This window comes from Mustela nivalis (assembly GCF_964662115.1).
Source record: "Mustela nivalis genome assembly, chromosome: 5".
Lineage (NCBI taxonomy): Eukaryota > Metazoa > Chordata > Mammalia > Carnivora > Mustelidae > Mustela > Mustela nivalis.
Window position 1 is genome coordinate 147803235 of NC_139024.1, and position 27783 is coordinate 147831017.

General features: G+C 43.8%; 1 protein-coding gene across 1 annotated transcript; it reads left to right on the top strand.

The window, feature by feature from the left end:
• The first annotated feature begins 601 nt into the window (after window positions 1-601).
• On the top strand, window positions 602-26902 carry STMND1 (stathmin domain containing 1). Its single transcript, XM_082731841.1, has 5 exons — window positions 602-874; window positions 11003-11183; window positions 16242-16393; window positions 25354-25479; window positions 26120-26902. The coding sequence occupies exons 1-5, from the start codon at window positions 794-796 to the stop codon at window positions 26399-26401; spliced, it is 822 nt and encodes a 273-aa protein (XP_082587967.1). The 5' UTR covers window positions 602-793; the 3' UTR covers window positions 26402-26902.
• Window positions 26903-27783: the final 881 nt, after the last annotated feature.

Consider the following 27783-nt stretch of genomic DNA (forward strand, 5'->3'; position numbering starts at 1 on the left):
AAACTTGTTGCTTAGCTGGGCGATCTTTCCGGTCTCCCTTTTTTAGTGGACAACACCATTTTTACTTAATTCTCTGAAAGCACCAGGCCTCGCCGGGCACTCTCCTTACCACGTAACAGCTCATAAAACGCAGTCTCCATAAAAATGATTTGCATGACCCATTTCTCGGCTGCTGAGCTGTTCTGATCCTAATGCCTGGTTTTCTTCATGGTGTGGGTTTCTGCCTGCGTGACCGTCCTCCCCAGCTCTGCGTGGGACCCCGCCGTCGGGGGCTGTCGGGCTGTCTGCACCGCCCGCCCCAGCGGCTCGGGAGCTGCTCCCGCGGCCGGACTCCGCCGCGGCCTTGCGCGCGGTCCCCAGCGTCCCGGCTGGGAGAGGCTCCCACGGGGCCTCAGAAAGGAACAAATCGGAGGTCCCCGCAGGATGCCTTCATCTAGGGTATTTGAAAAACGAACTCATCCAGGCAGCAGGCTCCTCCCACCCCTCCCGTCCCTCTGCAGAGGGCTGCGATTTGCACCGTCTCTGTGGTTGAGACGCCTCGGATCTTGTTTCCAGTTACAAACATCCCACGGCCGCCCAGGTCCCAGGTCCGCGTGATGCGGTTTATTGTGGCAACAGTTCCCGGCAACTGCCGAGCGCCTCCAGCCCTGGCTCTCGGTGTGCAGGGGCGGGGGTGCAGGGCGAAGGGCGCAGGGGTTGGGTGTGGGGCGCTGGGGTGGGACGCAGGGCAGCAGGGAGCACCCCTCGGGGCGCACTGCCGGTCCGGGCGGAGGGAAAGCGCGCGGCGCGCGGCATGGGCTGCGGACCTTCCCAGACTGCTGAGGACCAGAGACGCGTGCCCGCGCCCAGGAAGGGCTGGGAAGAGGGATTTAAGGTAAAACAAGCAAACCCAACAACTAGCGGGCACAAAGCCCTTTGCCACGACTGGGGGCGCGGGGGGCGGGGCGACTGGAGTAGGCTGGGGCTGGCTCCGCCGGGGACTCGCAGCCCTCCCGGGTGGCAGCCGCTGTGTTCGCCGCGTTCACCCGCTGTCTTATCCAGGACTCATCCTGCCTCAGGACTCGCTTTGAGAGCCTTTTGTGGTTCAAGAACTTGAGATGGTGATCACCCCCCAGGGCGGAGGCCGGAGTGGAAGGTAGAGCTGTGCGGTTCTGCCCAGAGCTGGGGTTGCTGGGGACTCTCTGGGGAGGGTTGGCGTGCGGGGGAGCTGTCCTACTTTATTGGCTTCCGGAAAGTGGGCCTTTGAGAATTACTTAGAGCTCAAAGAGATCCTGGAGGCCTTCTCTCTGGCTGAGCCCTGCCGCTTACCTAACCCTGAGGACCCTAAGGGCCAGAGAGGCGGACGTCTTGCCTGAGGCTGCACAGCTTGGTTGGGGGCAGAGCTGGAGATAGACTCTGATTTTCAAGAGTCTCATTCCAGTACTCTGCGCGCTCTCTCTCCTTCTCAAGGTTGCAAACCCCGTAATTCTTCTGGAGACATGAAGGGGATTTTTTCCCGGGTGCGGCACGGAGGGATGTAGGGTTTCCTCCCATCCTCACCGCCGTCCATATTGCACCAATGAAACTGGAAACCTGCAGAGCTATACCTTGGGGGGGGGGGGTCACCCAAAGATAATATTACCATATACTCTATCATCAGAAGCAGGACAGTGAAAAGGAACACTATTAACAAATTTGCCATGTCCGAGTGGAGCCCATACAGTCTGCCGCAAACCAGGACTTAGGGTCACCCCTGCAAAAGGGCATTTTTGGAGCAGCGGTCTAAAGTGCACACCTGTTTTTTCGCAGACAATGTGCGAGATACCATTTGGTGCCACTCGCAGCAGTACTGTGTGTGGTACACAGGCTGGGCTCTTGGGGCACATCAGTAGACAAACCAGAGACAAACCAAGCTAGGACCTGGTGCGCACCCATTCTGACACGGTTTCTATTCCTTGACACTGCTCCTTTCTATCTCAGCTGCCTCTGTCTGAGTTTAGGGCCCTCTTACCTCCTACGGGCTCTTCCTGCCTCTCCCACTGGCGTCCTCCCTAGCCTATCTGCCTCCCACCCACACTGCCACCTCTGTTTCTAAGGAAGAATTCCCTGGAGTGTGCAAAAACCCCCTACACATGGTCCCACCCGTCTTCCGAGCCTCATCTTGTCCAGTCCCACACACTTGTGGACTCCCGGGTCTGCCGCAGGAGCCTGCAGTGCTCCCTTCCTCCACTCATCAACACGGTCTGTGCTGTTCCCCATGCCATTCCCCCTTCCTGGAATGCCCTTCCCAGGCTCCCATTTCCAGTTCACCTGAGGAATTCTTTTTTTTTTTTTTTTAAGATTTTATTTATTTATTTGACAGACGGAGATCACAAGCAGGCAGAGAGGCAGGCAGATAGAGAGGACAAGGGAAGCAGGCTCCCCACTGAGCAGAGAGCCCGATGCGGGACTCGATCCCAGGACCTTAGATCATGACCCGATCCAAAGGCAGCGGCCCAACCCACTGAGCCACCCAGGCGCCCTCACCTGAGGAATTCTTACTTACCTTCAGCACCGGGCCCAAACACTACTGCTGGGGCACTTCTCACGTGGTAAAGGTTTATTGAAAGCTCCTTCTACCTCATAGATTAACTTCTTGGAAACAATTTGGTCATCTTTATTACTCATTACTGCTTTGGGTTAATATACAGGAATACATTTCCCCCCCTCTTTCCAAAAACTGTATTAATGTGGGGTACATGGCTCAGTCGGTTAAGTGTCTGCCTTCGGATCAGGTCATAATCCTGGAGTCCTGGGATCGAATCCCACATCAGACTCCCTGCTCAGCGGGGATCCTGCTTCTCCCTCTCCTTTTACCCCTCCCCACTGCTGACGTGCTCACACCCTCTCTGAAAAAAAAAATACAATCTTTTTTTTAAAAACGATATCAACATGATTTAAAATATTAATCCATTGTGCTTTTATCTTTTTTGTATGAAAAATCTTTTTTTTTTTTTTACCTCTACTGGCATGATTATGAATAAGACTTCCATAGAAGGAAATCTCCACTCTCTGTGTTTCTTATCTGGCCACTACCCTTTGTTTCATTTTGTGGTTATTACTGAAAATTATTTTGTTGAGCAGGGGGAGGATAGAGCCTGTGGAAGTGATAAAAAAAACAATCCTTTCTGCATGTGAGATACACGGGGTTCTTCTAAGCCAAGCTTCCTCAGGCTTGGGAGGGTTTCTGTATTTCTCCCTGAATTCCCTGGGTATGGAAGTCATGGTGTCTCCACTGGATTTTTGTCCAGTTTTCCCAACTGGTTTCCCTGGGTCCACCCCACCCCCACCTGCCTTCCAGTTCTTCCTCTTCATGACCTCCAGGGCAATCCTTCTAAAGCAAAACCTGATTATGTCGTCATCTGTGGGCAAAGCAGTGACCAACCCATCAGGTAGGCACACAAGCCAGTGGTCAAGAAAGTCACCACCTCGGGTTGATTTCTGGGTTCACCGTGTGTTAGTGGTGTGAAGTGAACTTGGTCAAGTTATTGAGCATCTCTGTGCTTGAGTATCCTTCTCTGTAACATGAGGGTACTACTGGTACTAATTATTTCATAGAGCTATCGACGAAGGTGAAATTCATGGGAAATGATCCTACCAATGCCTGGCACGGACTAAGTGCTTAATAGGAAGTAGTACAATTGTCGCTATCATAAGATAATTTCCCAAATCCTTAGCACGTCTTACCAGCCGTCCTCGGCTCACATTCTCCAGCTTCATCTCCTCCTACACTCAGTCATGGTCAAACCTCGCTCCTTGTTGCTCTCCAAACTCCTTCTGTCTCTATCTCCATGCTTTTGCACCTGCTGTTTATCCTCTTTTCACACTTTCCCTCTCCTCCTTGTCGGGTCACATAGCAAATATGTACCCATCTTTCAGGACAACGTAAGACCCGTCTTCCTGCCCCTGCCCCTCCCCGCTACTGCCACCATGCTGGCAGAGTTGACCTTAGACCTTCTTCTACCATGTTTCAAAACATCGTATTGCATTTATTCGTGTTCACGTTTGCCTCCATCCTGAGTCACTACCTTCTTTGTCTTTGCATCTCCTGTGCTCAGTACAACGTCCGATGCAGACAAACACTAATGAACTTTTCTTGAGTGACTTCCATGTCCCTCCGGGCTCCTCCAACTCCTTGGTTTCTTCTTGTGTCCTAGTCGCGTAACTAGACTAACAACAGTCAGCAAGGAGGAAGTTCAGTATTAAAAGAGCCTGAAAATTGACTCAGAGTCGACTCACGCCTGTATCTCCTTCCCCACCCCTCCCCCAAGTACTTCACTTTGGAAATCTGATCCAGCAAAGGTGTGATTATTAATTAAACACTCTCTAGCTATCGGAGCAGTGCTGCTTTTGCTAACTTCCTAAATGCACGGGCTGAGGGTTCTGTAGTTCAGCGGTGTCATTAAAATGAGATGAACGTGTTTGCTTGCATGAAATTTTTATGCTTCTTAATGGCACAACTTGAAAATATTCTGAATCGAACCTCCCGAGACCTGCCTACTGGCTTTCTCCTCACTTTTGCCTTAGTTTAAAGGGGTAAAAAGGCACGATAATAAAATAATGCCTGATAAGAAAAGCATGCGAAACTTTTCTCAGTTGGAGAAACGTTCTTCTGTATAATGAACTCCGAGTTTCTGGCTTATTATGAAAAGGAACAGATTAGATTGGAATAGACAATCTCTACGGACCCTTCACAGTTTTTCCCTAGTCTTTGACCAGGAAAGTCTTGTTTATCATCAGAATAAAAGGGACAAAGTGGCTTCTTCCACTTCAGATTCTTTTTTAAAAAAGATTATTTATTTATTTATTTATTTGACAGAGATCACAAGTAGGTAGAGAGGCAGGCAGAGAGAGAGGGGGAGGCAGGCTCCTGGCTGAGCAGAGACCCCGAAGTGGGGCTCGATCCCAGGACCCTGGGATCATGACCTGAGCCGAAGGCAGAGGCTTTAACCCACTGAGCCACCCAGGTGCCCCACCACTGCAGATTCTTAAAAGATGATATTTCTGAGTGGTTTTTGGTGGGTTGCTATTTGTTTTTATATTCATTAGATGTAAACTAGAAAAATCAAATTTTGAAGGATGCATTTTCCCTATATGTCTAGAAGACAAATATATTTATAAAATGCATCTGCCAATCACGTGATTTAAGATTTCAGCTCAAGGGAGACTTGACAAGTGACTCCCTCCAAACTGCTTGGCAAATGGGTTTCTCAAAAGCTTTAGAACACAACCTAGGGTACCTCCAAACCCAAAACAAACAAAACACAAAAACCAACTCTGTCTGTAGTTAAAAGTGATATCCTTTTTGGAATGCTGATGATTCTCATGCATCCCGTTAGCTTAGAATTCTCGGCTTTTCAATTCTGTCTATAATGATAAGATTTTATCCCTAGGACAATGCAGTATAAAATAGAACTGATACAAAATATAGAAACGTATTGATTCCGAGCTTCTACCACAGCTTCATCTCAAAGAAAGGATAAAACCTCCCTCCCACCTCTCCACCCCCTCCCCAGCACCACGGCAGATAGACTTCTCATTGGTGTGAAAATATAAACCTTGCATGCATTAAAAAGAAAAAGAAATATGTTTCGCCATATCCCCAAGGGGCATAGATAGAATTAATTTGTAAATATCATTGGTCTTTGAACTCTGTCTATTCTCAAGTCTAGATTATGAAATTGGGTTAGAATTTCCAGAATGTGTTGCATATAGATAAGATATTTGAAAGACAGCCTCAGCTTTCCGAAGAGAAAAACCTTACATTTCTGCCCTGGAAACTCAAGGCTGGTGGATGTTATTTTATGTCAAAAGATTGTGTTTCTTCTGTTACCATTTAAGCTTTGGTCACTAACAGAGCTTAAAGGCAGACTGGAAGTAAGCATAAACGGATGAAGATCCTTGCTAAGGTCTGGGTTCGTGGCTTTGATGAAGCCCTTGGGAGATCGTGAGGGGTTAAATATACTTAAATATACTCTGATTTGTCAATGGCAAAATATCTTTGTGAAAAGCCACCTTCGAGACTGAGAAATTCAAATTTGCTCTCAGCTCCAATATGGGCATTTTGTTTGTTGTGGTTAAATTTGTCAGAGTCTCTAATGGGAAATGTTCAATGGCAGAATTCATTCCAGTGTTTCACTTGGTGCCTTCCTAGCTTCAGAAAACTAAAGGTCTGAAAAGCAACACAAAGTTATAAAATCACCTGTCTTACCATCACTGCAGATAATTGGTTTTTCATAGTTTATTTGGAAAGAGGAACAAGAATACCTAACACGATCTTTGCTTTACCTCCAGCATGAATTGTGAGCCCCTGAAAAAGCATCAGACTTCCCTTTTCTTTTGTTATATGTAACAATATGTGTTTATATATATGTGGGAAATATGGATGCATAAATGTGTGTGTGTGTGCATGTGAGAGAGAGACACCCTGTCTGATATCATAGAATTATTATTATATAATAAAATAACAGTATGTCATATCTATAAAGACTTTTCCTGGGTCAGCTTACTGGACAGGGGCTGCACAGCAGTAACTGTGTCTGTGCAGAAAGACAAATGGAGAGAGAAAGAATAAGCACATAGTTGCTCTCGTGCTTTCTCCGTCTGCCATTTGTATTTTAGATCGATCGGCTTTTTGTTCGCTTACTCGTTTGTTCCATTGGTCGCTTTTTCATGCTTCCCGGTGTTGTCTTGAAGAACAGAACCAATTAACTCTCAGCATGATGAAGTGATGTTGATTTAGCTGGAGTGATCATACTATGTTAGGATGGGGATGAGAAGCTATGTGAGTCTCCCTATGAACATAGGAGAATCCCTAATTGAATGACAAGAACCTGAGACAGGTTGGAGCTGCCCTGACCTACTGACTGCGATTTCTACTTAGCATCTGAGGGATTTCAGAGGACTTTGGAGAGCTTCCAGAAAGTGAACAAATGTGCTTAAGTTTTTTTTTTTTTTAATTTGTATGATTTTTATTGTGAGAGTACCAAGAGTTTCATGCTGATGTCCTGCTTTTCTAAATTAAATTTTCCCAAAGGAAATGCTTTCTCTCGAGTCCCTGAAGTTGTAACTTTGAACCAGAGAGACCTCCTTCTTTTAAATGGAAGTTCTGAGAAGTGTGCTGTCTTCCTTTCTAATGTTTCTGGGCCCATCTCTTTCCCCCAGGTTCATCGCCATTGTCCTAGTTCATGTTCAATCAGATCTCACTTGGGCAACTGCAGTCATGTTCACTGACCGCCCTGCTCTGTCCCTTCCTTGCTTCCTTCCACTCCCCCAGTTTGCACTAACCCCAGTGACTTTTCTAAAAACACACACATGATCATTTTATTTTACTTCCATGTACAGTAATCCTATGAAGGATTCCTGGTGACATTTAAAATAAAATCAAATTCCTTGATTTCCCTTTCCCACCTCAACCCCTACCCCTCTCTACCTCCACTTGTTTCTGCGCCACTGAAAAAATTCAAGTTCAAATGCTCACAGTGCTGTTTCATACCCCTTCTTCGTGTGTGCTTTGTCTCTATCTAGAGTGACCTTTTCTTCTTGCCCACTGAAAGCTCATTCATCAAGACCCAATTCAAGAATCTTCTCTTCTTCAACATGTTCTGCTGCCCCAGCAAGATACAACATGTTACTAGTGTAGCAGGGCATTGCTGGAAATAGTGGGGTTTGGAATAGGATCCTGAGGACCTCTGAATACTCAGGGGAGAAAAAGAGCACCCGTGGGCCAACAATGTGAAATCAATAGACATGAGAAGAAGACCCAGAGGACAATACTCATAGATGATGCTTATGTTCTTAGGTCTCCTGGGGACACTGAGGAGGCTTCCTCTGGTATGTGTGTCTTAGATGCAGAAGAGGTTGGTCAATCAACCCAAGCAAGGAAAGAAGAGCCAGTGCTGAGTGAGAGGGAGGGGACAGGGAAGTTTAGAAGGGATTGGAGAAAAAGTCTTCCTGAACAGACCGATATTAGAACATGTTGCCTCTCCAAATAAATGACAGTTCTTTAAATTGGATTAATTTACCTTTTTGAAAAACTCACTACATTTTTTTTCTTACTTTTCTTCTCTTGCTGGGGGACTATGAAAGATTGGATGTGGACCAGCATTTTGGAGTCATTGGTTTATTAAATCAAATATGGGCCCTTTTTTACAGTGTTTTGACCTATTTGCAAGTGATGGAATTGTAGTATGGAGAAACTGATATTCTTAAAAGGAAAAGGTGAGGTTGTAAGCCAGTGCAGGATTTATGGAGGACCCTCTGGAAACCAATATTCATAAAAAATGTGTACATCTTTGGATCCAGCACGTCCACATCTAGGGACATGTTCTCTTAGAGTGATTGGGTCAGTTCACACTGATGTCTATGCACAGATATATGACAGCACTGTTCCTTATATTGAAAACATATATAGAATCACATATATAAACATATGTAGAAACACCTAGATGGCATTGGTAGAAATTTGATTAAACAAGTTGTGACACATTACATAATAGACCACACTCTGGTTCGTCAACTAAACGACTGCTCCCCAACATTAAGTAGAATAAGGTAAATCAAAAAAGAAAAAAAAAAAAGAATGAGGTAAATCTGTAATCTGTATACATTGACCTACATACACTGATATATAGTATATACACTGATGTACACTGTCTCTGATACATTGTTAATGAAAAAAACAAGTTACAGAAATATAATACAATACCATTTAATGTATAACCTAATTTATTTTATTCATAAGTAGCTTATTAAAATACAACCCACATGTCATACAACTCGCCCATTTAAAAGGCACAATCCATAGTCATCACCACAATCTAATTTTAGCGCATTTTTATACTCTCCACAAAAGAAACCACTATCCATTAGTGGCCAGTCTCCACATCCTAAGCAACCACAAAATCTCTACTCCATTTCTATTAATTTGTCTATTCTGAATGTTCAGTAAGTGGACCACTCTTTGCATCTGGCTTCCTTCAGTCAGCATGACATTTCAATTGTCACCTACATAGCAGTATACTTGAGGGCTTTATTTCTTTTTATTGCTCTATAATATTCTTTGGTCTGGATGGACCGCATTTTATTTATCCATTCATCTGTTGATGGATATTTGGGTTGTTTTTACTTTTTTAGATATTATGAATATGAATTTTGAACATTGGTGTGCAAGGTTTTGTGCGGACATATGTTTTCATTTTGCTTGGGAATATATACCTAGAAGAGGTATTTTTGGATCAAATGCTAACTCTCTGTTTGGCTTTTTTTTTTTTTTAAGATTTTATTTTTTTGAGAGAGAGAGATACCTCGTGCATAAGCAGGGGAAGAGGCAGAGGGAGAGGGAGAAGCAGGCTCCCTGCTGAGCAGGGAGCACCATGTGGGATCATGAACTCAGCTGAAGGAAGACGCTGAAACGACTGAGCCCCCCAGAAGCCCCTCTGTTTGAGTTTTTGAGAAACCCTCAAATCGTTTTCCAAAGTGGCTGCACCATTTACATTTCCAGGGCTCTGTACAAAATCTCCAAATTTCGCCACATCCCTTATCATGTGGTTTTTTTTTTCCTTATAGTCATCCTGGTAGATGGGCGATGGTATCTCCTTCTGGTCTGGATTTGCATCTCCTTAATGACTAATGATACTGAGCATCTTTTCATGTGCTAATTAGCCAATTCCAATTTGTTTTTAAAGATTCTGTTTCTTTGAATAAACACATCTGGGAAGTTATATACTGAGATGTTAATAGTGCTTTTGTCTAGGGAATAGTACTTACTTTCTACTGTGTTTCTGTATCATTCGGGTTCTACCAAAAGAACAGAACCAGGATTATGGCTGGCTGGCTGGCTGGTGAGATAGATAGATGATAGATAGATAGATAGATAACAAGGAATTAGCTTATGCAATTGGGGGCTGGCTAGGTAAGTCCAAAATCCACACAATGGCATAAGTGGTCAGAAAGGACAGGTTTGGGTTGAAAGTGCAGTCCACAGAATGAACTCCTCCTTCCTCAGGAAAACCTCAGTTCTGCTCTGAAGGCCTTCAACTGACTGGAGGAGGCCCACCCAGATTATCAAGGATACCCTCTTTCACTTAAACTGATTGGAGGCATTAACTACATTTACCACACACCTTCACAACAACGCCTAGACTCTGTTTGATGGAATAACCATGCTATAGACTAGCTTAGTTAACGCATAAAACCAATCATCACCAATTTCCTTCTGTATTATTTATTTTTACAATAAGTCTGTATTACATTTTTAATCAGCAAAAACAATAATGATACTTTCATTTAAAAAAAAAAAGACTTTTTTACACTGCAGTATCTTTACTTTTCACACTTGATGGATGTGTTCATCTTGGCGTCGTGCGGGTGCCCAGCGTGGTAGCACGTCCCTGACAGATTGCTAGCAGATACTGTATCCATTTCTACTGCTGCTGTGACAAATTATCATACCCTTGGTGGCTCGCTACGGCACAATTTCACTCTCTTCCCATTCTGGAGGTCTGAAGTCCAAAATCAGTTCCACTGGGCTCAAGTCTACATGTTGGCGGGTTCCTTTCAGGGGCCGCAGGAAAGAATCCTCTTCCTGTGTGTCCTGACTTCTAGAGCTGAATTCCTCCCATTCCTTGGCTGGTGGCCTTTCCTCTGTCCGCAGCTGATAGCATCTTCAATGCTTCTCAGCTTCCCGGGTGCATGCATCCCCTTCTCTACTTCTGCAGCCGCATCTCCCTCCGCCTCCATCTCATAGAGACCCTCGTGGTTACCCCTGAGTACTCCAGGATCACTGAGCCCACTCAGGGTCCTTAAACGCATCACACCCGCAAGCAAGCTAATATCTCCAGGGAGCTGGGGCCAGTCAGCCTCCAGTACAGGTACCAGTCGGCTGAGTATTCGCAAAGCAGACCTTGTGATGTTGTGTCCATCTTCCAAGAAACCATCTTCCAAGAAATCTTGACTCTCACATGGTGCCATTTCCTTTTCCCAGGCTGATGTCGGAGGGACTCGTTCCAGGGAGGACGGCAGGCCCCAGAAGGAAGCTGTGGAACCCGAGGACACTGGGAGCGGCCCCGACAGCCTGGAAAAACAGGCTCCGTTGGGAAGCTTACCTGGCACCATACCAGAAACCTCCCCAGCTCTTAGTGAAAGAAACAGAAGAATAAATTCAGGTAACGGCCCTCGTTTATATGAATCTCCACAAAATACTGTCTCTCTAAATATGTTGTATAACATATGTTAACGACCCGTTTATCAGTTTTGTGGACTAGGCAGTGTTCCAGATGGCAAAGACCTCATCTCTGACACAGGAGGATGGAGGCTTGGACCTTCATTCTGTAAATAAATAATGCTAACCATTAATTTTCTTGTAGATGAAGTGATTAAAACCATCTTGACTTTTTCCTTTTTTCTTTTCTTTTCTTTCTTTATTTCTTTTTTTTTTTTTTCAAGCAAGGAGCCCTTGCTGGTGGTGGGAAACAGACCTTAGGCTTTGGTTACATTCCTGTAGACTTCTGCCATGTTCCCACCTTTCCAAGAGAAAGTTCTCCATTTACAAAAATATATGCAGCCTCCCTCTCACTGCTCCCCTGGTGTCTCCCATCCAAAGGATCAGCAAATATACAAAAACAATCATCTTTCAAACACACAGAAGAAGTCATTATGACCTGGTGTGCTCCTTAGAAACTATTTTGACTTTTCCCGTGGTTGGTCTTGCTTTCCTTGAGTTACCTACAACCCCCGCCAACTCCCAGGGTTGATTTAAGAATGCCTAGTTACACTTTATCAGCCTCTGAAACAAACTGAACTCAATAGAACTCAAGGAAAAGTGCTCTGTTTTACTGGAGGGGAAGGCTTTCGTGCTATTCCTGACTTTTGTTCTTTCTTGTCTTTTCTTCCCCGGGCACATGTTAGAGCTGGCAGATACATGGGTTAGTAAATGAGATTCTTCTCCTTGGACTTTGGGGGCACACTCTCTTTATGATAGATTTCATATTAACCTTCACCTAGTGGGTCTGATGTGAGGAAGGAGACGGGGGATACAGCTGGGAAGCCTCCCCTCTCTCTCTGGGTCTGGCCGGCACGTACATTTTTTTTCTCAATGATAATTCCGTTGATGGGAATCCCTCCTAGACCGCGACACGGATGTTCAATGTCTATGGTGCTACAGACGGCAGACCGTCAGGGGCATGGGGACGCAGGCGTTCCCTCGGTCCGTCTGTCCAGCGGGGTAATGCTGACAGGCACACCAGCCTGGGGAGGGAGTGAATTATTAAAGCAGGTGTTCCAAGATGTGGTGTAAATTAGTTTCCAGGAAAGTCATTCCTACTGAATGAGTAAGAACCAGTGCCCTACGCTTTATATCTGTTCTCTGCCCAGTTTCTCCTCGGTCTCTTTTCTGGATCCCTGATCTGCCCATCTTTAGAGTACATTTGTTAAAAATTTCAAGCTTTACACTAACATTTCCTGTCTTTCCTTTAAAAAAAAAAAAAAAAACTTCCTTGAGTTGGGGGAAATCAGAGGGGGAGACAAACCATGAGAGACTGCGGACTCTGAGAAACAAACTGAGGGTTTGGGAGGGGAGAGGGGTGGAGGGTTGGGGGGAGCCTGGAGGTGGGTATTAAGGAGGGTGCGTATTGCGTGGAGCCCTGGGTGTGGTGCATAAACAATGAATTCTGGAACACTGAAAAGAAATAAAATAAAATGAAAAAAACCTTACTATTTTGAATAATTTCAGATTTGAGTAAAGTTGCATAAAACAAAGAATGCCTGTATTCTTTCCCCCAGATTTCCCAAATGCTAACATTATACCACATTTGAATGTGATATAATTACAGGAATCACAGTCCCTCTCTCTCCCCCTTCCCTCACGCTCACGCTCCCTCTCTCTCTCTCTCTCTCACACACACACACACACACACACACACACACGCACAGGTTTTTTCTGAGAGCAAATTGCAGACATAATGACACTTTATTCTGAAGTACACCAGTGTATGTTTCCTAAAACAAGGGTATTCTCTGCATAATCACAGGACAAGGATCACAATCAGCAAATTACCCCTTATGCAGTACATATCTCATTTGCATATTCAAATGTTATCCATCGTCTCACAAATGTCCTTTATAAATAAATTTCAGGTTCAAGATCTAATCCAGGATCACATGGTTAATGTCGACATCATGCGGTGTTTTTCTCCTTTAATTTGGAACCAGTCCCTCAGCTTTTCTTTGTCTTTTATCAGATTGATGTGTTTGGAGACATAAGCCATTACTTTACAGAAACTTCCTCAGTTTGTGTCTGGCTGATATTTCCTAATGATTAGCTTTGGGTTATCCATTTTTAGCAAAAATACCAAAAATGATATTATACCTTGCTTAGTACATCAAATCAAGGGTCATGCGATATCTGTATTTGACCTTTATTGCTTTTTCTTTGCCTTGCAAACATTTTTTAATGTAAAATTCATCACATTTTTTCTCTGAATCTGAAGTTTGAGTCACAGTTAGAAAGCCTTTCCCTATGTCAGCGTTAAACACGAATTCACCTACATTTTCTTGTACAACTTTACTTTTGACACTTACGAAGAATTTCTAGCCTTGCGAGAAAATGCTAATCTGTACCTTAACTGCATAGGAAACAGACCCGTATGTTCAGTAGGATGTCAAATTTGTAAAAGTAAAATCTGATGTATCAATAGCGGTAATCTCTGAATGGTAAGAGGATGGGCGTTTTTCTTTTCTTTTTTCTTCTTTTCTATACTTTCCAAGTTTACTCTGATAACCATGTATGACTTTATTTAATTTATTTTTTATTTATTTAATAATATTTTAATATTTTTTATTTCTTTAATAAACTTTAATACGTTATTATTTATTTATATTATTATTATACAATAATTAATATGGTAATACATTACCATGTATTAACCAGAAAGAGGGGTCATGTCACTTTCCAACATCCCCCCAATTGTCTTCAGCATCCCAAGAAATAACGAGGATTAGTTGGAAGACCTCCATAGTGCACGGGTTTCTTTGTAGGCTGGTCACTGTCAATGTCAAGCCAGTATTTTGGACCCAGAAAAATAAATGATTGAGACAGTTCATTATTTTTATTTCATAATCATTTTAATAATTGAATAATTGTATCATGTTAGTGACAGTCGTCAACTATGACGTTCTCGTTAGACACATCCTGAGAGGGAAATGGACCACACAGTGGTCCTTGGGGAAGGAGGGCACCGAGGTGGCAGAGAACTTGGGGATTGAAGTCAGACATTCTTGGATTCAAACCCTAGTTGGTTCTCTTCCTGGCCATGTCACCGTCAGCAAGTAAATTCGCCGCTCCCATAGAGTTTATACAATAGGGATGATAATACCTCTCTCACAGAATTCACAACATTACAAGGGACATCTGGGTGGCTCGGTCTGTTAAGCATCTGCCTTTGGCTCAGGTCCTGATCCCAGGGTCCTGGGATCAAGTGCTGAGTCAGACTCCCTGCGGAGTCCCTGCTCAGTGGGGAGCCCGCTTCCCCCTCTCCCTCTGCCCCTCCCCACCACTCATCAGCTCACTCTCTCCCTCTCTCTCTGACAAATAAATAAATAAAATCTTTTTTTTAAATTCCCAATGCTACAAAGTATATAAAAGGACATAAGATGGTACCAGGTACCTAAGTGCTCAGTAAATAGTGACTACTCTATTGACCCTTTTAAATAAGATCACCTTCTAAAAGAAAAAAGAATCCCCTTAATTCTTTGAAGAGGTTTTACCTCTAACTTTGTATTAAATTTCTCTCTATCATTTCAAGCTTTCCTTTACTAGTTTACCTACTTGAAAGACATGCTTTACTGCTCTGTACCGAAAGGGATACAGCTTTTTTTTTTTTTTTAAAGAAAGAGGACTTTCTTTTTTTCTTTTTTTTTCTTTTTTTAAGAAAGAGGCCTTTCTTTTTCTTTTTTTTTTTTTAAGATTTTATTTATTTATTTGACAGAGAGAGTTCACAGTAGACAGATAGGCAGGCAGAGAGAGAGAGAGGGAAGCAGGCTCCCTGCTAAGCAGAGATCCTGATGCGGGACTCGATCCCAGGATCCTGAGATCATGACCTGAGCCGAAGGCAGCGGCTTAACCCACTGAACCACCCAGGCGCCCGGTATACAGCTTTTTAAAGTGAAAACCGAGTCTATTTCAAACACACGCAAGGTTAGAAGGCACAGCACTGGACGAGAAATGAGATTATTGACAATTCGCTGAAGTTACTTGCAGCGGTCTTATAGCAACAAGGTGAATATTCTGACGGGAGAAACATCTCACTGGCTGGTACGTGTGTGCCTGTGCGTTTTTTCACCTCTTCCCGCTGCAAATCCATGAAAACTGTCTTTGTTAACCAGTGAGGGTAGAAATTTTCATAAAAAGACTCTGACCACTAGATGAAATGATTCATGGTACCCTCAGGACTTCCCGATGATTGCAAAACAGAAGAGAGCCCATTCCTGAGGACTCGTCCCTGCACCTTTGTTTAGTAATGGGAATCCGTGAGGACAGATGTTTGCTTGCGTCTTTGTAGAAAGGAGTGATTTCGAATGGGGGGGTCTCTCTCATCAGTGCAATTTATAAAGGCTCCCCAAGAAACTGTTTTGGTGCCATTTTCGGAATCAATCGTAAAAATGTAGCTGATACCCCTTGACTTCAATTGTAATTTAGTTCAAAGACTCTTTTCAAAAAGGCATACTCTTACTTACATAGCTTTAGCAGATGGCGTCACTGGAAACTCAAGGTTGCAGAACTAGAAGTCTCTTGGCAACATCCCACTGTTTATCCTTTGTATACAAAGCATAGAAACCAAACTGCAACTCAGAGGAGTCACTGAAAGGGTATCTCCTTCCTAACTGTGCTTCGTAATTAGCATAGAGAACCCACGTAGTCATACTCAAGTGTATAAGTGTTGTTACAACAAAAAAGTAGTACATAGCAGCACATGAAAGACTTTTTGTTATGTTAATACAGGGCTTGCTAAGTAAACTGTATATTCTGCTGATGTGTATCCTCTGTAAGGACATTCAGAATTTGAACTTCAAACGATTCAAAGATTTATATAATTGACACAGATACGTAGGTTAGAGTGTTGAGACTAAGATTTAGTTAAGTAATGTCATTTGTAAGGCATCCACTTAGCATCTGATTGATAAAATGTTCATGTTTACATTTCTATTTCTTCTTTCTTTCCCTGTAGACCTAGTGATGAATGGATTAATCCATAAACCCCAACCCCTAAAGACCCAAGAGCGACAGAAGTCATCGGATATTCTGGAGGAATTAATTGTCCAAGGAATAATACAGAGCCACAGCAAAGTATTTAAAAATGGAGAATCCTATGATGTCATGGCAAGTAATTCCATAATTAACATTAGCTTATAGTTTAAAATATCTATAGAATAGGATCGATCGCGAATTACAGTCTCCAAACTCTTCAATTCACCACGCAGATTGTAGCATTTAGCTAAGCCAGTTTTTTCTCCCGTAACTTCTCTCTCCTGTCTACACATCACCCTTCTCTCAGGAAGTGCCTTAATCATTTTTTCAAGCTTATATATTTAAGCAATCTCTACATCCACTGTGAGGCTTGAAACACGACCCCAGGACCAAGACCTTCATGGTCCACTGACTGAGCCATTGTGGTACCCCAAGAATGCCCTAATCATCCATGATTAATGAAGTCAATAAAACATCTTGGATTTTACTGAATCTGAGAGACAGTAAGCCCCGCTGAATATCCTGCCTTCATTCTTTGAATAATTTTTATTAAGCATTACCTATGTACTAGGTATTATGACTATAAACTAGAACCCAATTTCTATAATAGGAAAATACACCTAAATGCCAAAGCTAGAATAGATAGTCTTTCATACACATTAAGGTCCAACATGAGGAAACAAATACAATGATGAAAACCTTCATACTCTTTTTTTTTTTTTCTTTGTTCATTCATCTTGACGAACTGATCATCGTTTTTCCTTAGTGTGGGCAGTATTTTTACTTAGATTTTAACTGGTTGTGGGCCAAGTCTTGAGTCCTTCATTTTTTAATAAGTTCTAGCTAAGCCTCTGAAGAGGATGGCAGATGTTGTTGTGGTGGTTTTCGTCTGTTTTCTTGTTTGTTTAACCAAAGCTCCCAGGCAGCCCCCCATCGTCCTAGAAAAGATAAAAAGAAGAATTGAGAGAGAAAAGAAGCCTAAGGAGAAATGAGTAAGAAAGAAAAGAAAGACACAAAAATGATGGAAATAGGGACCAGAAGGAACATTTTTTTTTAAGATTTTATTTATTTATTTGACAGAGAGGGAACACAAGCAGGGGAGTGGGAGAGAGAGAAGCAGGCTTCCTGCTGAGCAGGGATCCTCATCCCAGGCCCCCCAGATCATGACCCAAGTGGAAGGCAGACGCTTAAGGACCGAGTCACCCAGACGCCCCACCAGAAGGAACATTAAAGGCTCTGGATGGGTGCCCATCTTGGTCCTGTAGGGAAAATAACCAACTGGGAATAAAAAAGATGCATTATTTAAATTAAGTTTGCCACCTCGACCAAGTCACTTAAGGGTTTGAATAAAGGTAATTTCCTTCTCTGCGTGTAGGAAATGCTGAGAACTCATGAATAAAAGCCAAAGTGGCATTCTCTTTTGAAGAAGGAAAATGCAAAGGTATCTGGGGAAAAGAGAGGAGATTGCTAAACCTCATGAATGATATGATCAGGTTGCCAGGAGTAAGAGGGTGTAGGGGGCAGGGGAAGGTAAAAATAGATTATATAATGGAAAAGATAATGTCAGTGCAATGACAGTTTACATCTGGGCCACGCTATTGTGATATGCGGCACTTTAGGATACTGTATCTGATATGAAAGTACGAGAAGATGGGTCTTTAACATGGAAAAGGAGGGCGGAGAGATTCTTTTCCAGCTGTAAGTGAGTCTCTGGAGGTCAGAAAAAAAGGAATGTGTCAAAAGGAAAAAGACAGGAGAGCGATCTGGAGAAGGATGGATTGTGGAAACTTGGAGTAGCGAAGCGATGCCTTCTCTGGAGAAATGCTGTAGAACCCCGATGCTAACGGCAGTGGGAACAGCATTAAAAGGTTGGTCACAGATGAATGAATTCAGACTGAGACCTTACAAGGGCACCAGCAGGGTTAAGTAATATCAACTAAATCGTGAAAGAAATGTATCTATTGAAGAATGAAAACTATGGGCTTGACCTTCAATAGCATCATTAGGTGAGCCCCAGATGAAGAATGCGTTTATATTATAGAGAAATTGAATGATTATCAGGAACCTAGCTGGACTGTTCTCAAAAAAGATCTAAAGTTGACGAAACCACAGAGGTAGGCGAGAATCACACATTTTGTTTCTTTTGTTTTTTGCTTTGTATGATGTCCCAGTATAATCCACACTTGGAACAACACAGCTCTGTGTTTTATCACCTGGGGCTGTGGTCCTAAACCTGGCTGCACATTCTAGTCACCTAGCAAGCTTTCAAAAAATCCCAGTGCCTAGGTCCCTCCTGAGACTAGTGGCATGGGGGGAGCCCTGGCTGTAGTGTCCCTAGGTGATTCTGGTGGGCAGCCCAGGCAAAGAACCACTGCCCTGAGCTTTCTACCAATGTGGACACAAAGCCTTCAAATTCATCATAAAGCTGGAAAGGGTTAAAGCTTTTGAAATTGAATTCCCCCATTCATTATGAAAAAGAATTCTAAAGTATTCCTGAAAATATGTTATAATGTTATGTATATATTAATAGTATAAAAATACAATAAATATATAATATATTAATATTATAATTATTCAATATTGTATTATAATAATAAATTACAATGTTATATAAATATTATATTATTATAACTATAATATATAAAGGTATTTTTATATTATATTATGACTATGGTTATTATTATATGCTATATGTAATTATATGATTATTATTATAATGCCATAACACATTTTCAGGTAGAGAACTAAGGGTATACTCAGGAACATATGGAAATGAAGGAGAAATACAATTGGTCAGTGTCTCAGGTAAAGTCTCTCAATTCCGGCGTATCTGAGAACATATCAGACACCAGGGGTCTTAATATTTTAGGAAAAGTTAGGAGCCAGTGTAAAAAGATGAGTGAATACTGAAAGGGGGAACATACTAAGAACGGAAATATTGTTAGACAGTTCATATTTTTAACTATCCAATATCTAATAATAGTTCATTGGATCATACTTTTATTTAGACTATCATACTTAATTAGATAGTTAATTGAATCATACTTTTAACTCTTCAATATTTAATATTTGTTGAGGGGGAAAAAAAAGAACAGATGATAAAATTGGCTAAAAAAAACAAACCAAAAGGGATGTTGATATCAGCAGTTACTAGGATGTGATGAAGCCAATGAGAAATTGTAACACAATTTCTTCATCGATCCCAAAATTCATTTAAATCAAATATTAGGGGGGATTGGAATAATAAATGTGAGAATACTGGGGCGCCTGGGTGGTTCAGTGGGTTAAGCGTCTGCCTTCAGCTCAGGTCATGATCCCAGGGTGCAGGGATCAAGCCCCGCATGGGCGGGGTCCTCTGCTCAGCAGGGAGCCTGCTTCCTCCTCTCTCTCTCTGCCTGCCTCTCTGCCTACTTGTGATCTCTATCAAATAAATAAAAATAAAATCTTAAAAATAAATAAATAAATGTGAGAATACTTTAAAAACAAGACTTCTTATGTAGACCAAGTGTGTAAATATAAGGGAATGTTAGATCTGTCCCCTTCTGCAATTCGGTTCTCATGTAGAGGGAAATATAAGAAAAGGTTTTGTAAAGTGAGGGTCCTCCACTCATCTGCTGAATTGGGGACCCCCTCCTCCTTGGGCCAGTCTCTCTCTGGAGGTCCACAGCAGTATCTGTCCCCCAGAGGGCCCCATTCATTTTTTTTTCCTTAATTTTTCTCATTTGCTTGTTAGCAAATACTACAGCAGTTTCGTAGTGACCCCCTCTCCCAGATAACATGCTTTCCAGCCAACTCATACAAATAGAATCTACCCTCACTCCGAAGGAATTGCAATGATATATATGTCAGGTAAATACCAGACTAAGTGAATCTTTCAGCATACTTTAAAACATTCTAAAGAAACTTAAGTGGCTATATTATAAATACGTACGGACTTTATATACACACGAAACCCTGTGTCTGGTTGGTGTGGATCTCTGCAAGAGTTGTAATGGGCTCGCTAGGCATTATCCACTTGAGATGTTTTTTCTCCCAAACTCCTTTCCCCCCATCCCTTAGCCCACCCACGATCTCCAAACACAAGACTCTGATTTCTCCATTGACTCCTTCTTCTGTGGCCAAAGTTGACTCCCTCCTCCGGGCCACGTCTGCCCTTGGTACCCTTCCGTAGAGTGAGGGAGTTGGTTATCTTGCCTCAGAGTCTCTCATGTTATTTGTTGAACCTCATGGGGAGTTTTTTTTTTAAGGAGGAGGATGTGGACTGATAAGTAAATGTCAGCCAACGCTGTGGCCTGGCTGGGGATGGGGGGGGGGGTCTCACAGGGAGGGAGCGGGACTGCCGGGAAGCTCCGACCCGTTCTGTGCACACGACTCTGGTGACGGAACTTAGCCAGGGTAGTTCATCTGTGGGTCAGCAGTTACTTTGGGAGGCTCTGAGGAACGCACAGTGGCTGCAGGAAGAATTATATATATACAAGCAAGGAAGGCTGAAAAGATCCAAACATTCTCACACGGTCTTTGGGTGGGGCAGTCCTCTGCTGGTGGTCTTTCTTTCTTTCTTTCTTTTTAAGATTTTATTTATTTATTTGACAGAGATCACAAGTAGGCAGAGAGGCAGGCAGAGAGAGGAGGAAGCAGGCTCCCTGCTGAGCAGAGCCCACCACCCCACCCCACCCCGGCCCATGCCTGGCTTGACCCCAGCACTCTGGGTTCATGACCTGAGCCAAAGACAGAGGCTTAACCCACTGAGCCACCCAGGCGCCCCCTCTGCTGGTATTCTTTATTTTTTTTTTTAAAGATTATTTATTTATTTATTTACTTACTTATTTGACAGACAGAGATCACAAGTAGGCTGAAGGCAGGCAGAGAGAGAGGAGGAAGCAGGCTCCCCGATGAGCAGAGAGCCCGATGTGGGGCTTGATCCCAGGACCCTGAGATCATGACCTGAGCCGAAGGCAGAGGCTTAAACCACTGAGCCACCCAGGTGCCCCTCTGCTGGTATTCTTAAAGAAAATCATTGACCTAGCAACTTCTATAGTTTGTTTGGTTTTTTTTTAAGATTTTATTTATTTATTTGACAGAGAGATTACAAGTATGCAGGGGCGGGGGGTGGGGGTGAAGCAGGCTCCCTGCTGAGCAGAGAGCCCGATGCAGGGCTCGATCCCGGACCCTGAGATCATGACCCGAGCTGAAGGCAGAGGCTTAACCTACTGAGCCACCCAGGCGCCCCAACTTCTATAGGTTTTAAAGTCGATTTTTTCTTTCTTTCTTTTTTTTTTTTTTTTGACTCACTCCTCTCTGAGTGTATCACTGTTATTTTCAAGCGCCGAGAGTTGATAAACCCTGGCTTCAGGAAATCCAGTGGGAAAGAATACAGATACTTTCCCTTAGGTCTTTCAAGGCTTTTATTTCAATCGTCAGACTCAGGAAAGGATGAGGGCTGCGCAGGGAGGTTCATTTCCGGAAGCAGGAGGAAGTATTTGATTTCATACGTATGGTCCGGGATAAAGCCACAGGAAGAGTCCACCCAGACCGGAAATCCCAAGTGTCTCAGAACTACTGTCTACGACTTTAGTCAAGATGCTGACTCCCGTGGGAAGCCTCAGAGAGTCTTTCTTCACTGAATCTGGGATTACCATTGCATGTTCTTTTAGCCCTCTGTGAGTGAACTTCCCAAAAAAACTGTTTTCATACTAATTTCACAGTATCTTTAGCTGAACCACTACAGCAAGAACGTCCCTCTTCACAGCAAATGGCTTTTGCCAGCAGGAAGCCCGAGAGCCAATTGTCATAAAAATAATACAGTGATGGGGGAGGGGAAGCTTGCTTTGACAAACATCCCACGGTTTTCATGTAGTGAAAAACTTCTCACCACATAAAACTGTCTGATGGCTGTAACTGAGCCAAAACTTCAACAAATGTTTCCTCCTAAAAGGCTTTCCGGGAATCATGGTTCTTAAAGCTGGAAGGAACCCTAGTGGTCCTCAGCGTCCTCACTCTTTCTACGTGAGAGAAAAGAGAGTCCAAAGAGGTGACTTGTCTCGGGTGATACCATGGGTATTGGTGGTCGGCAGGTTAAAGCCCAGGCCTCCAGCTGGCCCCCGGGATTGAGGTTCCCATTCCCACCCTTCAAGACAAATACTGTAACTTGGTGAGGATTCTGTGGGCTGTCACTGAAAAAAGTCACCGCTTGAAGACAGGAACAGACATCTCTCCAAAGACATCCGGATGGCCAACAGACACATGAAGAGATGCTCAACATCACTCATCATCGGGAAAATACAAATCAAAACCACAATGAGGTATCACCTCAGACCCGTCAGAATGGCTAAAATCAAAAATACAAGAAACCACAGGTGTTGGCGAGGATGTGGATGAAAAGGAACCTTCGGGTGCTGTTGGCGAGAATGCAAACCAGTACAGCCAATGTGGAAAATAGTATGGAGGTTCTTCAAAAAGTTAAAAATAGAACCTCCCTAGGATCCAGTAATCGTACTACTGGGTATTTACTCAAAAAAATGCAAAAATACTAATTCAGAGGGATACATGCTTCCCAATGTTTATAGCAGCATTATTTACAGTAGCCAAACTATGGAAATGGCCCAAGTGCCCATTGACTGATGAATGGATAAAGAAGACGTGGTGTAAATACACAATGAAATATTCCTCAGCCATCAAAAAGAATGAAATGTTGCCATTGGCGACGGCATGGATGGAGCTAGAGAGTATAGGACTAAGCGAAATAAGTCTGAGAAAGACAGATACCTTATGATTTCACTCATATGTGGAACGTAAGAAACAGAACAAATGGGCAAAGGGGAAAAAAAAGGAGAGAGAAATAATCCAAGAGACACTCTGAACTATAGAGAATAGACTGATAGTTATTAGAGGGGAAGTGCGTGGGGGTGGGGGATGGGGAAATAGGGGAAGAAGATTAAGGAGGGATTAATTGTGACGAGCACTGGGTGTTGTATGGAAGTGTTGAATCCCTCTATAGTACACCCGAAACTAATATTACACTGTATTTTAACTGTACTGGAATTAACATTTTTAAAAACTTCATTTAAAAAGTCACTCCTTTCACTGAATGAAATGTAATTACCCTTTCCTGCGTAATTACTGATACCTCCTTGAAAAAGAAAATCCTGTGAAAGAAGTATTATTAAGCCCATTTTTAAAGAGATGAAAGCAAGGTTTACAGAGCTGAAGAACTCAGGCAAAAACACACCATGGCCAAGCCAGGACTCAAACCTAGGTCTGAGTCTTGGTTTGGTATCTTGTTCTATTGTGCTGGACCTCTTCTCTGTTGGAAGTATTTTCAGCATGAACAGTCTTATAGTATAAAGAGACAGTCTTTTAGATATTACAATGGATATCACTAGTTCCTTTTCTTTAAGTCTTTAGAGATGGGGCACCTAGGTGGCTCAGTGGGTTAAGCGTCTGCCTCCGGCTCAGGTCATGATCTCAGGGTCCTGGGATCGAACCCCACATCAGGCTCTCTGCTCAGCAAAGAGCCTGCTTTCCTCTCTCTCTCTCTCTCTCTGCCTACTTGTGATCTCTCTTTCTTGGTCAAATAAATTTTTAAAATCTTTAAAAATTAAAAAAATTAAAAGATAGAAGTCTTTAGAGAAATTACGTAGGACAAATCAGTTTATTTATAATGAAACCCCAGAGTTCACTGGGACCTTCCCCAGTTGTCATAAATCTATATATTCTGACCCAGTTGTCATAAATCTATATATTCTGACCTAGATGTCCATCGTAAATTAAGAGAAGAAGGCAAATTGCAGAGCCTGGTGAGGGCATAATCTTATTTACGTTTGGTTTAACGTTACAGATGTACTACACATACATATGTATATATAAATATATGCACATAGAGAATTCTGGCAGGACACATACCAAACTTTTTAAAATAGTTCATGCTGACGAATACAACTGGGGACCAGGTGGTTTAAACAGAAGCCTGGGAAACTATTTCTGTATTGCTTTACTTTTTCATGACCAATGTATGTTATAAAAAATTAATTTTTAGGGGCACCTGGATGGCTCAGTCAGTTAAGCTTCTGCTTTCACTCAGGTCATGATCTCAGGGTCCTGGGACTCAGCCCCGCATGGGTGTCTACACAGCGGGGAGTCTGTCTCTCCCTCTCCCTCTGCCCCTACCCCTGCTGGGCTCTCTCTCACTCCCTCAAATAAATAAATAAATTAATTTTAAAATTAATTTTTAAAAAGAGAAAACATGTATGTTAAAACTTTCTTTAAAAACCCTTTACAGGGGCACCTGGGTGGCTCAGTGGGTTGGGCCTCTGCCTTCGGCTCAGGGTCCTGGGATCAAGCCCTGAGTTGGGCTCTTTGCTCAGTAGGGAACCTGCTTCCCCATCTCTCTGCCTACTTGTGATCTCTGTCTGTCAAATAAATAAATAAAATCTTTAAAAAAAAAAAAAACCCTTTACAATCTTTTTTATAAGTAGAAATTAATCAGAAAGTCATTATCCCATCACTTTAAACTCCAGAAAGGGTAGTCAGTCACATGAAAGAGTCGGGGATTTTTCCTAACGTCAAGAAAACATTCTCGAAGTCTTCTGACGGCAAAGGCCAGCCCAGGGTCGCTGCTCAGTAATTGTTAATTCTCTCCTCGGTGAGACCCAGAGTACGCACCCAGAGTGCGTTTGTAGCCCGCGGCATTTACAAAATTATCAGATTTAACTTTTTATTTTTACCTTAAACTACACATTCATCACTCCTCTGCCTCCTTTCTCTGCCTTAGGTTTCTTCTCCAGAATCTTTTCTTCTCCTGAATCCTCTTCCAGCTCCCGAACGTCCTCGCATTCTTTGATGGGTTTCAGGAAGAGCCTGTTTTTGTCATTGGTTTGGGTTTTTTTTTTCCTAGACAGCTAATAGACCTTTTTTTTTTAGGACTTAGTTCTCTTGTTCCCAGCATTCACATGGTGGTCTTTAACTCTGCCAAAATACCTGTTTAGATTTTTAGAACTAACCTTTTACACCGTGTGCATGCCACCTCTCCTGGATCTGCCCTCCACCCCCTGAACAATGTCTGTTTCTCCCTTTTGAAAACTGTCTTCCTCCAGGTGAACACGACACCGCTGAGAAAGCCACCGGCCAGGCTGAAGAAGCTTAAGATCAAACAGGAAGCAAAGGCTTTCACGATGAATGACCTGGACGAGAAGATGCGGGCAGTGGAGAGGCGCAGGAAGGTCCCGAGCTCACCCCTGAGCAGGGCTGCCTGCCGACAATGCACCCACATCGGCGTTTCCTAAGTGCTGCTTTAGGGTTCAGATCAAGTACTGGAGTGATCTGTAGGCTTTCTGGGCTGTCTGTGTCATTTTCCTTTAATTCTGTTTGTGGGGTGCAGGAGTAAAGCATCCTGAAGCTGGCTGAATGCTGGCCCCATCCAGGTAGCCTCAGGAAACACTGTTCACTTCTGAGTATGGAGTCTGCTTTATTGGGAAAAAGAAAACCTCAGCTGGGGTGGGGGTGGGAGGAGGCATCGGGGGCAGGGGAAGAGGGCAGGAGATGAGGGGAGGCCGTGCAGAGGACACGCGGTCTCTATCACCCTGTGTCCCCCATCCTGCCGGAAGCAGCTTTCACAGCTGTGGGCTGCCGACCTCTGCCTCCATCTCCCTACCTGGCCGACCTCTCCATCCCCTACCTGGGAAAGCAAGGGCCATCCAGAAGCTCCAGGCGGGGAGGGAGTGTGTCTGTCCTCAGCAGTGCCTCGGCCGGTGTTTGTGGAGTGACTGAATGATGGCACAGCCCAGCCATGCGGGTTCATGTCAGGCATAGGCATGAGAAAGTTATCTGGGCTCATTTTGCTTCTTTAATACTGCTTTTCAGACTAAAGAAGAAGACATAAGAAAAAGGCTAAGGAGTGACCGACTTCTGTCCCCGGCCAGTCACCCGGGGGCCATGGAACCCCGTGGGGCTGAGGTTCCCTTTGCCAAAGGACCCCACGAGGCAACTTTTGGCCTCTTGGAGCCAGCGCACCTGCAGGGAGCCAAGCCCTTGAAGAGGAAGAACAGCGATGCAGCCTCCAGTGGAAGGAACTTCAGTTGTGAAAGCCTCGGGGTGGTGGAGTCAGACCGGTCCTACAACCAAGCAGATGATGCCTTTGAATGAAGCCATCTTCCGTGAAGTGCGTGAAAAGGCAGAATTCCCCCCAGCTGGGACCATCCTCCTCGGTGGCTGTGTGCTTTCTGGTGGCCTGACCTCACCCCTCTGGGACACGCCGTGGGTGGAGGAATGGTTGTATAACCTGCAGGGGCTGAGCCGAGCGGAGGAAATGAAATGCCGACGCTAGCAAAAGGGAAAAAACCGAGACGATCTGACTAGCTTCCATATGAGGCGGTTGGCATCCTCCTCCAGTGTGGCTTCGAGCATCGTGAAGACATCTTGATGACTACTTTCCAGCCTACATCACCCTGCCTGTACCAGATGAAACCCTTCTCTTTGGCTCCGGGTCCTTGGCAATGCCCGTCCTCTGAGGGTCCCTTCAGACCAAATGCGTGGATGTGTATTCTGTATTTTCATGATCTGTAGGCTTCTTATCGGTAGAGTTTAGTTTTTTTTTTTTTTTTTAAACTCTCTTTGTGTGGTGAGGGATTAAAGCCCTATCTTGAAGCTGGTTGATTAATAGTTTCATGCGTATTAGCTTAAGCTAGCAATATCCAATTCTTGAGAATTAAGTGTGAAAAAAGAAAAAACTTCTCTTGGGTCTAGGGGCTAAGAGGATGTCCAGGTACCAGGGGGTGGGTGGGGGGAGGGGCGCTGGGAGGACGCCCTCATGTCAGTGCCTTACTGCCCTGTGGGCTCTCTGAGCTGAGTAGGCTGGCCCTTATCTTACTGGAATTAGGCTTGGTTCTTCCCTCTGCTTTACCATCCACATCCAATCACTGACCAGGTCAGATGCGTCTCCATTCTGAAGATCTCCCCTCCCTTGCCACCACTCAACTATCATTCAACTGAATCACAACTTTTGTTGCTCTTCCAACCACAGTCCTCTGGTTAAAACCCTCTCTTGGCCTCCGTTCACTGTCATGATAGAGACCAGACTCTTTCCCGTGGCTGGTAAGGATCTTCCGCTCTCCCACGCTCCTGCACCGAACTTCTAGTTCCTAAACTCGGCGCACCCTGCCTCGCCTCGGGGTCTCTGCACGTGTAGATTCCCCCTTTCCCTCTCTCCCTCCTGCTGCTTGAGCTGATTGATGCCCTCTTGTTGCTCATGTCTCCACTCAGACTGCTTCCTCCAAAGCTCCTGGTCTGGGTTGGTGCCCTTCCCCCATAGTTGCCTCTTGGCACACTGGGCGACTTGTCTCTGCACTTGCCACCCTGGTTTGCAACTGTTCGAGCCAATGTATCCAGACATCTTCCAGAAACAGGATAGCTCCAGAAGAGGGGAACCGCCTGCTGGGGGCAGTGCCAATGACCAGAGGACCACATGTCACCTCCTGCTTATGCTCTCCCTTTGGAATATTGTGTTCCTATAGTCTACAGGACTGAGA

Excerpts from the sequence above, each read along its gene's own strand:
- STMND1 (XM_082731841.1), top strand. The coding sequence starts at position 794 with ATGGGCTGCGGACCTTCCCAGACTGCTGAGGACCAGAGACGCGTGCCC. Across the intron at positions 11,184-16,241 it reads AAACAGAAGAATAAATTCAG|ACCTAGTGATGAATGGATTA; the intron begins GTAACGGCCCTC and ends CTTTCCCTGTAG. Across the intron at positions 25,480-26,119 it reads CAGTGGAGAGGCGCAGGAAG|ACTAAAGAAGAAGACATAAG; the intron begins GTCCCGAGCTCA and ends ACTGCTTTTCAG.